Source organism: Eumetopias jubatus, unplaced genomic scaffold (genome assembly GCF_037043125.1).
Source record: "Eumetopias jubatus isolate StellerSeaLion01/CBP00866 unplaced genomic scaffold, mEumJub1_p1.0 scaffold_9, whole genome shotgun sequence".
NCBI classification, from domain to species: domain Eukaryota; kingdom Metazoa; phylum Chordata; class Mammalia; order Carnivora; family Otariidae; genus Eumetopias; species Eumetopias jubatus.
Genome location: NW_028274815.1, coordinates 67,148,033 through 67,166,714, shown reverse-complemented (window position 1 = coordinate 67,166,714; position 18,682 = coordinate 67,148,033). Strand labels below are relative to the sequence as shown.

At 37.5% G+C, this 18,682-nt stretch overlaps 1 protein-coding gene across 3 annotated transcripts in view; it reads right to left on the bottom strand.

The window, feature by feature from the left end:
- Positions 1 to 18,682, bottom strand: part of PSME4 (proteasome activator subunit 4) — a 108,768-nt gene that overhangs the window by 5,481 nt on the left and 84,605 nt on the right. For all 3 annotated transcript variants that reach the window (XM_028103805.2, XM_028103806.2, XM_088026538.1), the window contains 7 exons: positions 18,048 to 18,152; positions 17,405 to 17,496; positions 16,346 to 16,477; positions 15,768 to 15,976; positions 13,591 to 13,676; positions 3,280 to 3,408; positions 2,257 to 2,412 (listed from right to left, as the gene is read on the bottom strand). In XM_028103805.2, the coding sequence (XP_027959606.1) occupies positions 2,257 to 2,412; positions 3,280 to 3,408; positions 13,591 to 13,676; positions 15,768 to 15,976; positions 16,346 to 16,477; positions 17,405 to 17,496; positions 18,048 to 18,152 (909 nt within the window). The remainder of the gene's footprint in view (positions 1 to 2,256; positions 2,413 to 3,279; positions 3,409 to 13,590; positions 13,677 to 15,767; positions 15,977 to 16,345; positions 16,478 to 17,404; positions 17,497 to 18,047; positions 18,153 to 18,682) is intronic.

Here is an 18,682-nt window from a genome sequence, read left to right as displayed (position 1 = left end):
TGTCAGACTACAGTTTACCCAAGTACCAAATGTAGAGCAGAGCACAGTCCATTTCAAAATGGAATGGGAACTCAAGTTTTGGGAAAACAACAACAACAAAAAAAACAGTAAAATGCTATTGTCTCAATAGGTATCACAAAATTCCTGCTAAGCATTCATAAAGATAGGCAATAATAATTTGGGGAAAAAAACCCCACCGAAATATTTTATCGTTTATTGCTTCAAAAGGTTTTTTCTTAAATGTTGTAGAGTTTGACAGTTTTGGGGTAACTTAACATTTTCATTATACTAGTAAATGAATTATATTATAAATTGTTTTACTACATCATACTTGGTCGCGTTATTTCCTTTTATACCACGATTCATTTTTATATTCAGCTATTGATTAGAATGCTTTCAACTTCTCACTATTGTGCTAAAAATATTCTTAATTTATATAATTTTTTTCCATATTGCAATGTATTTTCTTAGGATAGATTCTAAGAATTGGGATTACTAAATTTTAATGTATGAACAACTTTACTGTTAATTTTGTGGCTATCAGCTACTTTTCAAGAGCCAGTGCTAACGGACTGTGACACAAGACTAACGTGGAATACTCGCTATATACCTTGCCAACCTGTTACCATCATTATACATTTTGTTTTAAGTAGGCTCTACGCCCAGTGTGGGGCTTGAACTCATGACCCTGAGACTGAGTCACATGTTCTGCTGACTGAGCCAGCCAGACACCCCTAAAAGTTTTCCTTTAAATCCAACAGTTTTCTTTAAACATTTTTCATTTAGATTATTACAAAGTTTTTTCAGTATTATCATGAGTAGCTCTTGCTAATTATTACATTACGGATACTCAGTATTCTGTTTTAAAAATATGACAGAGGTGCCTGGCTGGCTCAATTGGTAGAACATGAAACTCTTGATCTTATGGTTGTGAGTTTGAGCCCTATGTTGGGTATGGAGATTATCTAAAAAATAAATAAATAAATAAATCTTAAAAAATATGATAGCTTTGATGAATGTCATGGTTTCACTTATAGTAACAGTTACGTTTAAGCCTACTACATGGAATATAAAAATAATTTATGAATATGTTCTACAAGGTCCAGCAAACAATAAATGCAATTTAATGTAACTGCTGTAATATTTAAAATTAGGAAACACTGATTTTCAAGATTTCCACCTTTTCTATTCCTTTAGTTATTAAAAAATACAAGTTAAAAAAATTACAGACAGCTGTAAATACTGTAAGCCTGTTATAGCTGTTATAACCAATTGTGTGTGAGTACCTGAGGGGCTAGCAAGATCTGCTCCCAGAACACAGGAAAGCTGGATTGCAAAATGAACAGGCTCATTAGGGAGGTGGAAAAATTTCCATTCTCAGTTTTCTCTGGATGCAATCTATTTTCAGTGCTCTCAAACAGAATATGTAATTACTGGGAGTACTCCACTACACAGAAAACCCATAAAATTTTTTTAAAAAGTACAGATTTCACAAAAATTTCAATTACATTTTCTTTACCTAAGGACAATTTCAAAAGTTGTAACTTATTCCTTATTTATTACAACATACTTTTCTTACATTACATTAACTAAGAGATTTATCTTTTTGTACAAAATACTAATGTAACTTCCTCACAAAGTTGCCTTTAATTTCTCTACGAAGGGAAATAAAAAGGGGCAAAAATCTTAACTGGATAATAGCATTTGTGGGTAGATTTTTATTCTTTTTTTGAGAGAGTACAAGTGTGTACAAGGGCGGAGGGGGTGGGGCAGAGAGAGGGAGAGAATCTTAAGCAGGCTCCACACCCAGCGTGGACCCTGATGTGGGGCTCAATCTCACAACCCTGAGATTGTAACTTGAGCTGAAATCAAGAGTCAGACGCTTAACCAACTGAGCCACCCAGGCGCCCCTAGATTTTTATTCTCTTGAAACTGAAATTAGTCCTTTAGGAATTAGTAAGGTAAGTAAAACATTATCACCTGCAATTTCACATATAAGAAAACTTTGGTTCACAAATGTTATCTGCCGAACTGCAAAGAGATGCCAGAACAAGAACATGCCTAATGTTTGTTTCCATTTGTATAACAGGAAATCACGATTAGGGTATCGAAACTAATAATATAGGGTAATGTTAAAGTAACTTTTAATAATTTATGCTTTAAAAAACTCATCAGTGCATAAATACTTCTTAAAGGGGGGGCATGATGCTTTCTCTAAATGTATTAAATTTTGATTTGCTATATCTTAAGTTTTACCTCTAGTTGTTCATCCTCCAAAAGACTTATAACCAGCCACCTGATGTCTTTAACTGCATCTTCATTGTTTAGGAAAATAAAGAGGTTATAAAATACCATGGTCTGGAGGTAGGTCAGCACTGTATATCTAGCATGCCAAGAACTGCTTCTTGCTGTCTGTGAATGAGAAGAAGTAGAGACAATGGGAACAGTGCTGATGAGAGCAGGAGGTGACAGACAGGAATGACACACAAATCATTATCATCTTCTTGGTTAGAGCAAGCTCGTGTTATAGTTCCTTCTAAATGAAAGGTTGCATTAACTATTTCGGATAAAGTTAGTTCTTCAGAATGGTTGAAAATAAAGGGTAAGGAACACATAGACAAAAGTCAACTTTAGAAGAAAATATACTCTGACTCCTCTGAGAGTTAACACATTATTTTGTTTTACTTCATAGCAGGTAGCGGATTGAAAGCAATGACTGAGAACTGCTAAATTCCATCACAGAAACAAAACAAACAAACTGGGCTGTTAAAAAATATTTTTCAGTGGTAGTTCAACTTAAAAATCTGAAAACCATGGGAACAGGTCCACTTTTTATGTTATATAACACATGTATGACCTGGGTAAAGGCTGAGCATACAGTATACTAAAAATGCAGCCAGAAAATATACACTTAGTCTTTTTCTTTCTTAAACCAGAGATTGGGAAATACAAGTGAATAAAACAAAGGGAAAATGGTAAAAGGGAATGACCACTCCCCTTCCCTCATCAGCACTTTGCATCCAAGGTGCTTCATTAGCTTTTTGTGTATATAGGGAATTTGAATGATCTCCCGGAGGTCACAGAAGTTGGTGGCAGAGGCAGGTACAGAGTCTAGGTCTGTTTCTTTGGTCAATATATATCTTCTCTCATACTAAAAGAAAAGTCAAAATGAAAAATAAATTTCCGGTACTGTGTGCACTACAGCTGACTTTGTGAAATTCTTAGAATGGGTAACCACATTCTAACCAAAACACATAAATATTCGTTAGACACTCTTACTTGTTTTAGCACCTGAAGTACCAAAGGCACTTGATGAGGGTAAAGCAAGCCCTGAGACATTAGTGATAAACATAACTTTGCATCTCTTTTCAGTTCATCATAGCTATTGTCATTTTCCACTGGGGCAATCTAGAGAACAATAAAACAAACCAAAAACATAATTGAAATAAACAGCCAGTAAGTACAAAGGCATCCTTACATAAAAGAAATCACATTTTTTACTTCTAACAACTTCTATGGAAATTTTCAGATATGTACAAAACTAGGGAACAGTGCAAGGAGTCCCCATGAATCAATCACCTCTCCAACAACAACAAACACATAATCCTCCCATTTTTTGCCCATGTTTCCCCATCCCCTAATTAAATTATTTGAAGCAAATCCCATACATATTTCACGCATGAATACTTTATTATGTATCTCTAAAAGATAAAGTCTCTTATTTTAAAAACCTGGAATGACATCAGCCATAAAAGTTCATTGCAGTTAAAATATAAAGTATACAGTAGTGTTCAAATTTCCTCCATTATTTTGTAATTGGTTGTTTGGAATCTGGTTCAATGTGATGATCACACACTGCATTTGGTTCATGTGGCTCTTAAATGTAGAAGATTCTATGAAAGATACATTTTAAAAAAATTTCTGAATTCTCCCTCTTTTAAAATTCCTTGCCCTTTAAAAAAAGAGTGCAGGAGGGCCTATTTGGTTTTGTAGGGTCCTCTACAGTGGCTTCCTTCTCTGACTGCATCCTTGTGGTGGCATGCATTGGCTCCAGTATGTCCTGTAAAGTAGCCGTTAGACCTAGAGGCTTGATTTTATTGAAGTCTAATTCTTTGAGCACAACATAAGTGGTGTGTACTTCCTTCACTTATGGTCAGTTTTCTCTTTCTGTGATGAACCATTACAAAAAAAGGTTTGCAAAATGGTGACACTCATTTCTTCTTCATTATTACCTGGAATACTTCATACAGAAAAGCCTCCCTCAGTGGGTTTCCTTCCTATCCTCCAAAAGTGAACAATGAATTTTTAAAACAAGGTCATTATGAACTAATGAATTTCAACAAATTCAATGGTTTTTAGTCTTACTGGTGTTCGGAATGGCTCCTGACTCCTTTAACACAACTGTTGCATCCTTGGTTTCTGGTAGGACAATTATCCTGTACATTTCTTGGTCCTAACCTGAAATCAGCTTTTTCTCCACGGAGCCCTGGTTCTTCCAGCAGGAAATGATACCTAGAAACCGTAATCTGGGCACTATGAGCACTGATCACTACTAGGTTGATTACCAGTTATGGGTTTTTTGTGGCCAGAGCTAGGAAATAAGCATATTTTCTTTTTTTTAAAAGATTTTATTTATTTATTTGAGAGAGAGAGAGAATGAGAGAGAGAAAGCACATGAGGGGGGGGAGGGTCAGATGGAGAAGGAGACTCCCTGCTGAGCAGGGAGCCCGATGCGGGACTCGATCCAGGGACTCCAGGATCATGACCTGAGCTGAAGGCAGTCGCTTAACCAACTGAGCCACCCAGGCGCCCAATAAGCATATTTTCTAAAGAAAAACAGATCATGAGATCATACTGATATTTTCAAATTTAAGATGACTGAGGTTTTACTAAACAGCTGGACTTTTTTTAGAAGATTTATTTATTTTAGAGACAGCACACATGTGTGCACAAGTAGGGGTAAGGGCAGAGGGCCAGAATCTTCAAGCAGACTCCCAGCTGAGGGCAGAGCCCAACACAAACAATCCTACAACCCACGAGCCATTACCCGAGCAAGAAATCAAGAGGCTCAACCAACTGAGCCACCGAGGCACCCAAAAGCTGGATTTTTATATCTTGTTACTCATGCTAAAAATTTCGGTTCCTAATGTTAAAAAAGGAACAGGGCCAAAATGAAGTAACTTGCCCCCATCACTGCAAACTAAGACCTACTTGTAGTTTCAGTCATTCTGGTTGAGGGAATGTGACTTTCAATCAGTTAATTAGGAATGAACTGATTAGTAATAGTAAAGTAAACCGCATGATAGACCCCTGCCTTGTCTGAAATAACCCTTTTTGTTTATGCCTTTCTTGTCCTATCCCATTTCTGCCTTTAAAAACCTTCCATTTGGGGGGGCACCTGGGTGGCTCAGTCAGTTAAGTGTCTGCCTTCGGCTCAGGTTGTGATCCCAGGGTTTTGGGATGCAGTCCCGCATTGGGCTCCCTGCTCCTCAGGGAGTCGGCTTCTCCCTCTCCCTCTGTTCCTCCCCACGCCCCCGCTCATGCTCAATCTCTCTCTCTCTCAAATAAATAAAATCTTTATATATATATAATACCACCTTCCATTTTGTACAGCTCCCTGGGGTCCTTTCCGTTTGCTACATGGGTACTGCCCAATTCATGAATCACTGAACAAAGCCAGTAAGATCTCTGAATTTACTCTGATGAATTTTGTGTTTCTAACACTATTGACAATTATCATTTATTTGCTCTTTATTACATAATAGACATAATAGCTTTATTCCAATATTAGAGAATGCAGTCCCCACAGGCATGTATGATTTTGTTTTAAAAGTCACTGCTCCATATATTTATCCTTACAACCAGATACACAGTAAGGTGAGGTTCATTTGTTTCATTTGCTTTCTTTTTTTTAAAGGCAGGAGTGCCTGTCTGGCTTAGTCAGTGGAGCATGCGACTCTTGATCTTGGGCTCATTAGTTCGAGCCCCACTCTGGGTGTAGAGATTATAAATAAATACTTAAAAAGGGGGGGGCATTTTTCATTTAATTTTGTTTTATGATCATAAAAAGTATTTTTTAGGGCTCCAAAGACAAATTGGTAAAATAAAGTATACTCAGACAGCCTTCTTTGCCCCCAGCCCTTAAATAAGTTGTCCTCTAAAACAATCTAAATATATATTCTTGTTTCTTTTTAAAGTATAGTTTTAATATGGGGGCGCCTACGTGGCTCAGGTGGTTAAGCACCCGACTTTTGATTTTAGCTCAGGTGTTGATTTCAGGGTTGTGAATTCAAGCCCTGTGCTGGGCTCCATGCGGGGAACAGAGCCTACTTAAAAACAAACAAACAACACTGCGCCCCCCACCCAATCAAAGTTATAGTTTTTTTTTTTTTAAAGATTTTATTTATTTGAGAGAGAGAATGAGATAGAGAGAGAGAGCATGAGAGGGGGGAGGGTCCAAGGGAGAAGCAGACACCCCGCTGAGCAGGGAGCCCGATGCGGGACTTGATCCCGGGACTCCAGGATCATGACCTGAGCCGAAGGCAGTCGCCCAACCAACTGAGCCACCCAGGCGCCCCCAAAGTTATAGTTTTAATATGGAAAAAAAATTATTTTTCTCTAAAATGCTAAGGATTGCATCAACTTAGGTGAAATATTCAAAGCTTAGTATTACCAAATTTATTTGCATACCCGTAACAAATGGGAACTTAACCATGCCTTTACTTTATCCTTGTTTCCCCAAACTTTAGCCAGGCTCCTCTGAGCCCTCTTTTCATCCTTGGACCTACTGAGTCCAGTTGTATCAAGAATCCTGACATTTGAGAGAATCCCTAACCTCTGTACCTGATCCAGTTCCTCACCTCCACTTTACGTATGTGATCATCATGGACTGACTGCTTTCAGCAAGAATCCTGTCAAGTCAGTTTAGCAAGAATACCCTATTCTTGATGTCTCTTTTCTATGCACTAACACCTCCCCCCATTCTGCTTATTGGCTAAATATCCCCAGCTGTCTTTGCTGTATTCAGAGTCTTGACACCTATCCAACAGTTCTAAATGCGTCCAAATAATTTTTTTTTTAACAACTAAACCTCCAAGCTGAGTATACTAATTCACTGTGATAAACTGTCCAGTGTTTGATGGAAATAATTTCCCTTAGCAGACTTTACTGAAACAAGTACATGAGATTTCATCTCAAATCAATGGAGAAAAGATAGATTATTGTGAAAATTAAGCTGCATCTTTACATCAATACTTTATATAAAAGTAACTATCAATTTTCTATCTTATACTGCAAATTTAAATGCAAAAGATAAAACCATAAAAATGTTAAAAGAAAAAAGAATTGTTTAAAGAAATAATCTTGGACTGGCATACTTCAAAACATCATTTAAAAATAAAATTATCAAAAACTAATGATGTAGTGTATGGTGATTAACATAATAAAATAAAATTTAAAAAAATAAAGTAAAAATGAAGAAAATTATAAAAATGGAACTCTTATAACACAACAGAAAACTGGCAAAATACAGATAGCTGGCAAAAAAAATACAAATAGCCAATGTACAAGGAGACAGTCTCACTAAAGAAATACAATTAATTTTGCTTTATTTTTTTTTTTATTTATCTTAAGTAAGCTCCAAGCCCAGTGTGGGGCTTGAACTCACAACCCTGAGATTAAGAGCTGCAAGCTCTACTGAGGTGAGCCAGCCAAGCATCCCAAGAAGTTCAATAATCTTTTAAAAAATTTATTTAACCATCAAAGATTTAAGAAATGTCAGGGTTTGTGGGAAAGAGAGAACACAAGACAGGCTCTTTGGAGGGCAGTATCCATTAAAATTACAAAAGCAAGCAGGTCTTTTACACGGTAATTTTATATAGTACTTACCCTACAAATATATGCATATTTGCAAAAGACTGTTAGTTTTTAACAGCCAAAAACTAGGAATAACCAGTGACCTCCCATAGAAAATGGATTAAATAAATAATACAATGAAGTCATTAAAGAGAGGGGGGCAGCTATGTGAGAAGACGGTCATTCTATAGCAGGATCTAAAAATAAAATCAATTTGCAGAATGAAATAGTTCTGGTTTTTGTGCACAATCCCATTCCTACACTAATGCAGTGTATGGCACAGGTGTGCTCTCAAAGATATAAAGAGATACACACCAAAGAAACAAATTGAGGATAAAAATTATTACAAATACTGAACAGTCCAAATCCCCAGGCAATGTACATAGTATTGTTTTGTCATTTAATTCACCCACAATAAAAATGAGGTGATTTTAGGGGCGCCTGGGTGGCTCAGTCGTTGAGTGTCTGCCTTCGGCTCGGGTCATGATCCAGGGTCCTGGGATCAAGCCCTGCATCGGAGCCTGCTTCTCCCTCTCCCAGTCCCCCGGCTTGTGTTCCCTCTCCCGCTGTGTGTCTCTCTGTCAAATAAATAAAATCTTAAAAAAAAAAAAATGAGGTGATTCAGAGTTTGGTTAGTTGAACTGTAGTATAAAAAAGAAGATACTCATTTGCTGGCAGGTCTACCATTACCACCAGAAAAATTTAAGGTGACTTACTCACCTGTTCAATCAGTAGTCTTCCTTCCTACCATTCATGAAAAAAAATGTGTTTTATGAATGAAATTAGGGCATAATGTTCTCATGTTAGGAAGAGGTTAAAATGTTCTACTAAAACCAGTAAAATCCTGAAATCCAATAGGTAAACTTCACTATAAAGAACACCATGTTCCAAAGCAGCAAATTAACCATTATTAATTACTAGCACAGGATAACAATTTGTTTGGGCTAGACTACTTCTATGTGCCAGTAAGATCAAAATCTCTTAGATATATTTAAGTTTTTATTTATTTGGTTAAGTAATCTCTACACCCCACAAGCCTGAGATCAAGAGTTGCACACTCTTCCGACTGAGCCAGCCAGGTGCCCCAAAATCTCTGAGATATTTTACTTTCAGTGATTTTATCTATTAACAACATTATTGTTTGTGGAACGGAAAATCTTTTTCTGTTACAAAGTAAAGCTTCTAAGTTTGGAGAAGTACTTCTGTTAGTTCATCTCAAGGAATAACATCTGTATTACTTGATCAGCAACTGCTCTGTAGTTAAGTTTATCTGAATCTTACCAACTCCCAACTTTTTTTTTCATCTTTAATATTTTCCCAAAAGCATTATTTTTCTTCCCAGATATGACTTTTATTTTTTTAAAGATTTTGCTTATTTGACAGAGAGAGACACAGTGAGAGAGGGAACACAAGCAGGGAGAGTGGGAGGGGGAGAGGCAGGCTTCCCGCGGAGCGGGGAGCCCAATGCGAGGCTCGATTCCAGGACCCTGGGATCATGAGCTGAGCCAAAGGCAGACGCTTAATGACTGAGCCACCCAGGCGCCCACCAGATATGACTTTTAAAAGAACACATGTGTACACTATCATAATGTTCTAACTACCACATGTGTAGTTACAGAAAAACTAAGATCAGACAACCTTAAAGTTTGGGAATATTCAACTGGCACTGAAGGGGGTAGATTCTAGCCTTTTCATAAAAATATATGCTGTAATCTTCCTTCTGATATTGAAAATAAAGAAGGTAAAAATAAAAAAAAGTCCCATGTACAACAACTTGGACAACTCTTAAAAGAATTATATGAGTGAAAAAAGACAATTACAAAAGGTCACATATCTCCATTTATAGGACATTCTTGAAATGACAATTATAGAGATGAAGAACAAATCAGTGGTTGCCAGAGGATAGTTGGTGGTGAGGGAGAGGAGGAAAGTGTGACTGTCAAGGGGTAACACAAAGTGATTTTTGTGATGATGGGAGTATTTCTGTATCATGATTGTGTTGGTGGTTGCAGGCATATTTGTGTGATAGAATGACACAGAATTATACACATGTTGTACTGATTTTAATTTTCTGGTTTCAAAACTATAACTACTAGAGAAAAATGAGTCAAGGGTACGTGAGACCTTTTTGTAGTACCTTTGCAACTCCTGTGAATCCTTACTATTTCAAAATAAAAAGTTTGGGGAAGAAAGTCTGTGCTGATGAAATTCAGGGGCTTTCTTCAGGTACTGCCTATTCTTATCTTTTGCTTTCTGGCCATACTACGGGACAGAATGACATATACTGATTTGGGTTTTCCTTAAGACTTAAAGTATTAAGGGTGTTTTAAAGTCTGTTTGTAGCATAAATATGTGCATTTCCTTGCCAATATCCATCCCTCCTGCTGAAAACAGGCATTTTGATTAACTTTTGGAAATCATCCTTTTCTGTCATTTTGGTGGGTCAACCAAGGGATCATATTGCCTAGCCAAAGTGTAGTGAGACACCCAACCAAGCCTGGACAATGAGACTTTTTCTGGACCTCTGAAATCCTTAAGAGAGAAATGCAAGGAGACGTCACCTGATGAGGCTATTAGCTTCTGTTACCTAGGTCCGCTGGCAGCGAACTGCCTAGATATGTCTAAATAATCTAATAAATTAATTAGGAGGAATTTACCTCCTTCCACTGTCACAGACATTTGGTTTTCAGTGCTTGCAATTAAAGATCCTTAATTAATACTGCGATATACAAAAAGGAGATCTTAATCTTTCTTTTGCTTTGCTTTCACACAAATTTATTATTTTTGGTATATCACAGATAAGATTTAACCGACATTAAATTTGTTAACCTGTACAAAATGCTGCCCTGTGTTAATATGTACAAAAATTTAGTTAGCAAAAGAACACTTTACAGGATTTTCCTCTCCTCTGATTATTGAGAAAAAGTTTTTCTGAAGAAATACCATCAATGGCATGTAATTTTGTACCAGTTATAAAAACATCTGTAAATTTTTCTCTGAGTTTGACATATGCAAACAATTATTCTACAGTGGTGAGTTCTGAGGAGCACTCAGGGAAGTTTGAAACTTAGGATAAAACACGTCTTCTTCCCTGATCATTGGCATCTGAATTCTTTATTATTCCATGCAGTTAAAGACTAGTAACAAAAATAATACGCAATAATTGCAATATATACAAGTACTTCACACTGTGCTCTCTGCTTTACAGACATCTCATTTCATCCTTGCAACAACTCTGGGAGGGACTCTTCAACTAGAAAAGGCAAATAACTACAACTTCCACTTTGATATAGATTTCAAGGTGGGTTTTTTTGAATTGCTATAAACCTGCTTTTTATGGGATAGGATATATAATACTTCATTTAGAATCTACAAAGCACCTCAAGTGTGTCTAAAACAGAATTTCTGATCTCATCTCCAACTGTTTCTGAGTGCCTCCCACAGTTTAACAAGCAACAACTTGCTTTTAGACTCCTTTCTTTATCCCCATTCTACACAGCTGATCTGCCTGCAAAGCAGCTGTTCATCTGTGCTATGGTGTCTCTGTACCCCACACCCCATTCACCATGATGGCCTAACACAGATTCTCAGCCTCACTATCTGCAGATCCAGACAAAATGTGAGGCCTGGCATAAGCAATTCACATAATACAGCTTTCTAATGATTTAGGTTTTTATAGATTTCATGTGGATTCAAAACATCCTTCTAAAGGGAAGAATGAAGGGGGGGAAATCGGCGGGGGAGATGAACTACGAGAGACTATGGACTCTGAGAAACAAACTGAGGGTTCTAGGGGGGAGGGGGGTGAGGGGATGGGTTAGCCTGGTGATGGGTATTAAAGAGGGCATGTACTGAATGGAGCACTGGGTGTTATGCACTAACAATGAATCATGGAACAAACACTATACCAAAAACTAATGATGTAATGTATGGTGATTAACATAACAATAAAATAAAAAAAATCCTTCTATCAACCTCACTCTCGTATCTGCTTTCTGATTTTTTTTTTTTTTAAAGATTTTATTTTTAAGTAATCTCTATTTCACTCAAACAAAAGAAAAGAAGAGAAAAGAAAAAATCAGGGGTGCCTGGCTGGCTCAGTCAGAAGGACGTGCAACCCTTGATCTTGGAGTTGTGTGAGTGAAAGAAGGGGGTAAACTCCAACTACCCCAACACTGACTACACATTACCCATTTATGGACATATGAGACCATGTTCTGTATCCACTGGGTATGTGGCAGTGGAAAAAAGTTGAAGCACCACTGCCCTAAAGACACACCCGACAAACCCTATCTACCACCAAGGACCTAAAAGTAACAAGGATCTCTATACACTAATAACTACTGTCCACTCTTATATCCCAAAAGATCCCAGAGGTACCCATGGGTATCTGGCCCTGCACAGCATTCTTAAAAGTATTTTAGTGGTGAATCCTTTGGAAATTACCAGTAAAGTTATTTATTTATTTTTTTTAAGGTTTTAGTTATTTCAGAGAGACTGAGGAGAAGAGAGAGCACGGGCACGATGAGAAGCAGACTCCCCGCCAAGAAGGGAGCCCGGTGTGGGGACTGATCTCAGAGTCCGGGGATCATGACCCGAGCCGAAGGCAGCCGTTTAACTCACTGAGCCACCCAGGCGCCCCCTTGAGTCATCTTTCTGAGATTTCCTGAAGACAAAGTATACTGTGGCAAATCCAAAGTTTAGCATACCATTTGCCGAGACACAGTACCAAGGGTGCTCCTTGTTAAATGATAACTGCACTGAACAGTAACTCTCAAGTAGTGGTGATGTTTGTGCCAAGCCTTCCAAATGTGACTGTTTTGCGAACCACAGCATGACTACAAACTAAAACTGTGGCAACCAATATATTGATCTGTGACCTTAGTTTCATTAGCTTCGTCATTTGCCTAGATGAGTAATTAGAACCACCTCAGGCTGTACCTTTCATCAATTAAAATCAAACTTCAGTGTCTTCAGAGGATTACCAGAAACAAGTTACTTCTGCAGGTATTTGTTAAAAGCAATTATAGTCCCATTTAACACCATAAAGTAAATACAAATACTATATGTATAAGTACAATATATAATACATCTTCAGATTTATTATACACTGAATAAAACAAATCAGAAATAACTATATTAAAAAAAATGTCACTATGGCTTTATTTTTTTTTAGCTATCAATATTCTCCTAAACTATTACTTGGAAATTGGTTATCAGTGCAACAGTGCTCTGTCTGGGGCGCCTGGGTGGCTCAGCTGGTTAAGCGACTGCCTTCGGCTCAGGTCGTGATCCCAGGGTCCTGGGATCGAGCCCCGCATCGGGCTCCCTGCTCTGCAGGAAGCCTGCTTCTCCCTCTCCCACTCCTCCTGCTTGTGTTCCCTCTCTGCTGTCTCTATCAAATAAAGGAATAAAACAAACAAACAAAAAACAATGCTCTGTCTGCAAACTTTTCATATATCTGTCAAGATCCTAGTCTTACCTAATACTAAAAAGATAATTTCAACAAATATTAAACTGCTATTACCTCATGATTCTCCTGTGACTATTCCACTTCTTAGCGATCCAACCAAGTCACACACAGTCTGAAAAACTATCCACCTTCAGATGATAAGTATAAATTCCCCGTAAAGATCAGAAGGGGATGCATTCTTTTAGTCTTTCCAAGTTTCCAACTGTTAAATTCCAGTTAGTTAACACAGGGGGATGCATTCTTAATTTCAGCCATAAACTTACCTTAAAAAACAAAGGGAGAAGCTGAAGTTGTTCTGTGACTGCTGTAGAGAAGGATCTTCCTGCACTAGCCATCAGCCATTTCAATACTATTTGAAAACAAACACGCAGAATCAGTCTTTGCTATAGAGTCAGAGAGCACAAAGTAGAGTAACATTGTAGTGCTAATGTCAGAGAGCCACTCTGATAGCTCTGCTAACTAACTCTTCAATGTTGAGAAAGAGATCAGCTATGTTACTTCATAAATTTGACACTAACAGCATTATGACAGGAACCACAATAAAGAGTGTCAAAAACTAGGGTACTGAAGTCACTCTTAACAAATGAATCAACAAATTAACAGCCTACTAAATACCAACACCAACTACAAATTAACCTGCAATAATCCTAATGTAGCAAAAATGATAACTAAGTTAGTTGTTTATACTTAGAATGCTTGAAAAAATTTTAAATACACAAACAACAGGACACCCCCAATAACCAAGACAATTTTGAAAAAGAACAAAGGTGGGGGACTCACACATCCAGATTCCAAAACTTACTACAAACTAGAGTAATCAAAATAGTGTGGCACTGACATAAGGACAGACATACAGACCAACGGAATAAACTAGCATCCAGAAATAAACCCTCACACATATGGCCAAGTACTTTTCAGAAGAGTGCCAAGACTATTCAATATAGAAATAACAGTCTTTTCAACAAATGGGTGCTGGGGAACTGGACATGCTTGAGCAAAAAAACAAAGCTGACCCTTAACTTACATTATATATAAAAATTAACTCAGAGTGGGGCGCCTGGGTGGCTCAGTTGGTTAGGCGACTGCCTTCGGCTCAGGTCATGATCCTGGAGTCCCAGGATCGAGTCCCGCATCGGGCTCCCTGCTCAGCAGGGAGTCTGCTTCTCCCTCTGACCCTCTTCCCTCTCGTGCTCTCTATCTCTCATTCTCTCTCTCAAATAAATATCTTTAAAAAAAAATTAACTCAGAGTGAATTAAAGATCTAAACTTAAGAACTAAAAGTTACAAAACTCTTAGAGAAAAACTTAAGGTAAAAACTTTGTGACACTGGATTTGGCAATGATTTTTTGGATATGACACCAAAAGCAAAGGCAACAAAAGAAAAAATAAATTCTACTTCATCAAGATTAAAGACTTTTGTGCATCCAAGGATACTATCAAGACAGTGAAAAAGACAACCCACCGAATCAGAAAATATCTGCAAATCATTTCTCAGATAACGGGCTGATATGCATAATATATAAAGACCTATAACTCAACAACAACACTAACAACCTAACTCAAAAACTGGTAAGGGACGTGAAGAGACAATTCTCCAGAGATTTAAAAAAAAAAAAAAAGGCAAATAAGCAAATGAAAAAATGTTTAACCACTAATCATTAGGGAAATGCAAATCAAAATCATGGGTATCTTCTTCACACTCATTTGGATAGTTGTTTAAGTCGTAAAAACAGAAAACAAGTATTGGCATGAGTATGAAAAAACTGCAACCCTCTTGTACTGCTGGTTGGAAAGTAAAATGGTGCAGCTGCTGGGGAAAATAGCTTGGTGGCTCTTAAAAAAGTTAAACAGAGAAATACCACATGGTCCAGCAATTCTACTTCCAATAGCCCAAAGAATTGAAAACAGGGACTCAAAACAGATAATGTCTACATCACTGCTCAAGCAGCACTAGTCACAGTAGCCAAGAGGCACAAATGACCTAAATGTCCATTAACAGATAAATGGATAAATAATGAAAACACTATGTAAACTTAAAAAGCCTGACATAAAAGGACAATTACTGTACTATTCCACTTATATGAAGTGCCTAGAATTGGTAAATTCGGAGACATAGTAGAATGGTGGCTGCCGGGGTGGGGGAATGGGGGTGGGGGTGGGACAGGCTGGTTACAGATTAATGGGGGCAGAGCTTCAGCACTGCCAGATGAAGAGAGCTGGTGATGGACCATGGCGATGGTTGTACAACAATGTGAATGTATTTAATGCTACCCAACTGTAAACTCTGTATTATGTCCGTGTTACCACAATAAAAAAAATGTAGGGAAAAAAAAAAAAACACCCCAAAGGATAATCTAAATAAATGTCTATTTTGTTTTGTTTTTCCTCTGGTAATAAATGTCTGTTTCTAAGCAAGTTTCTATTAATTTTAGCCACTCACTAGTTTTTAAGAGTTTAATGCCCTGAGTTCGTTCATCTTCTTCACCAATTCCATTTTCTTCCATAACATGGTTCTGAATTTCTTCATCTACATCCATGAGGGGTTTCAACTTCTCTAGAATTCGAGCAGTAAACTCAGGGACCCGTGGGGAGGCTGTTGGTGCAGTGTTTGGCAAAGAAACATCGATCATAAATATGTAGGTCAGCACGCTGTAAAATGAAATATGTAGAGTGAGAAGAGATGCCATGTTATCAATAAAACTAAAGTTCAAAAGCGATGACCCAACCAAAGTAAATATCTGAACGATGACTCCTGGAGAGAGTCTCTTGAGCTGTGCCCGTAATTCACAGGCACTGAGAATTGGCCAAATGTTCACCTCTGGCTCATGAGCTCAATGCTGTCCTATTTTACGTCAGAGCCTCTTGCCTAGTGTCCCAAACACAGTATTAAAACAAAATTTGAAGAAGAGAATCCATGAAACTCAACAGTAACATAACCAGGATGTACTATTAGATATTAAAATTTAAATAAAAAAGAACTCAAGAAGGATGCCATACCACAGGGAAAAGAATACCTACCTCCCTATTCTTTCCCTGACATTTTTGTAAACCTGGGTGAGTTTGGGTTCCAAGTACTTCAGTAGTCTGTGCAACAGCTCAGGTACTCTCCACTCTTGCTGGGCAAGGCCACCTTGCAGTACATAGAGTCGACTAGAATTAAAGCACAGCGGAGTTAGAGCCCTTCCCTGCCTTTACATATGACAGTATAGACTAATGGAGCCTGTATTCTACTTAAAATTGCTACATTTTCTCACCTAATTCAAACTCAAAACAGCACCTTTATGAAGATCTTATTTTTACTGCATCATTTTTGCTGCATTCTCATTTTCTCTCCATTCCCACACAATCAAGAGAAATACTGACTTGAGAATACTCGTTGATTTCTTTTTTTTTTTAAGGTTTTATTTATTTGACAGAGACAGACACAGCGAGAGAGGGAACACCAGTAGGGGGAGTGGGAGAGGGAGAAGCAGGCTTCCCGCCGAGCAGGGAGCCTGATGCGGGGCTCGATCCCAGGACCCTGGGATCATGACCTGAGCCGAAGGCAGACGCCCAATGGCTGAGCCACCCAGGCGCCCCTACTCATTGATTTCTAAGCATCAGAACCTTCCCCCCTAATTAATAACAATAACTTGTTCCTTCGTTACCAGGAGTGCCCAGATTTCCTTATCTAACCTACTACGTTTTTCCACCTCCTTTTATCCCAGCAAGAATATTTTTCCTTGAATGGATTACTGTTTTTTCCTAATAAGGAAGAGTGAAAAACGAGACAATGTGATGAGGAAGTTAGTATTGTCCTGGTATAAAAAAGCCGTTTCCGAGAGGGAGAGGGCTGAATCTAAATAATGTTCGAACTGCTCAGGCTGTCTCCATTTCTACTTCTTCCCAACTGAGAAATAACTCTACTTAGTATCATAAAATTGTACCGAATTGGTTCACTCATCTCTCAGAAGAAAACAGTTACATTATCAGGCCTTCAGGAGTGTACACAGTTCACTTCCATTTATACATCAAGAGCAAAGCTGTTATCTTTTGTTGCAAAATCTTTTGTTAACCTTCTAAATTCTTTTTATTTACCATGCATCTACAAAGGATCCTCCTTCACCACTCAATGGTGATTCTAACAGCAGCTCAAAAAGCCAATGAAGTTTCCGGGGATCTCTGCTTTCCTGTGTTGAAAATATAAAATAATAATTACCCACAGGGGTCCTATAATTCTGTATATAAAGCAGATCCTGTTATTTTAGTATTATAAATAAACATAAGGGAAGAAAATCAAAGTAAAACTCATAGGTCAGTCAAATCCAAGTATTATAGTTCATGTTAGAAAGGCTGATAGTAAGAAAACTGTCGTTAGCTAAAGGGACTGTCTTTAAATGAAAGTATACAAGCTATAGACATATTTAGTGTGGAAAATAACACCTACCTTGTATCATCTGGCTTTTACTATGTGTAAGTTACATTTCCAGATATATGATATGACTTGCCGTTTAATCTAAGAATACATTACCATGATAGAGAAGATGTAATAATCACTTAAGAGTTACCACTCAAGGCTTATTTGAAAGGCTAAACAGAACCATCTTTAATTATATAAGATGACAAAACTATGAGGAAAATTTCAAGACTCAAGAGGTATAATGAGATCTCACAGATTTTGAGTAAAGGTATGGGACAGTTTAAATTGATCAGTTAAACACAAAAAAGCAGCAGAACTTACACAGGATGTTGCTATACAAGTTCCCCAGTCGTTGTAAGTTTCTACCGTAATATTGGACAACGCTGTTCTAAGCAGTGGGCAAAGAAGCTGCCAAAGCTTCTCCACCTACTCAAAATAAAATACATGGGGAAAAGTTAATAATGATACTCAGAATATTTTTCTTCAACTGTCTTTCCCTGGAAATACACACATACAAACACATGACCTGATACTTATTTATTTCTTGGGACACCCAAATAATCTAGGAAAGTAATTTCACCATAGTATCATCATACCCACATATAAAAGTGAATTTTTTTCCCAAAAAATTATTCAGAAAAGAGGAGACACCTTATATGGCTCCTTACAAAATCTCATACTACTGAAAAAATTTTCTTTTAAAAATTCTGAGTAACAAAGTACACTGGAGTGAAACAAAACCTCAATCATTTTGTAAGTTTCATAGATTTATCAAGGTCACTTGATTAAGTCCTAATATAGGAAGCAATGACTTTTTAATACAACTTAGTATTAGCTTGGAGTATCATCTTCAAATTCCAAGTTTTGGATTACTATAAACAGCCTTTAGAAAGTGTTGTTATACAGAGATTGTGAATATATGTGTATACAATGCTTCTCACAGTCTATTGAGAATA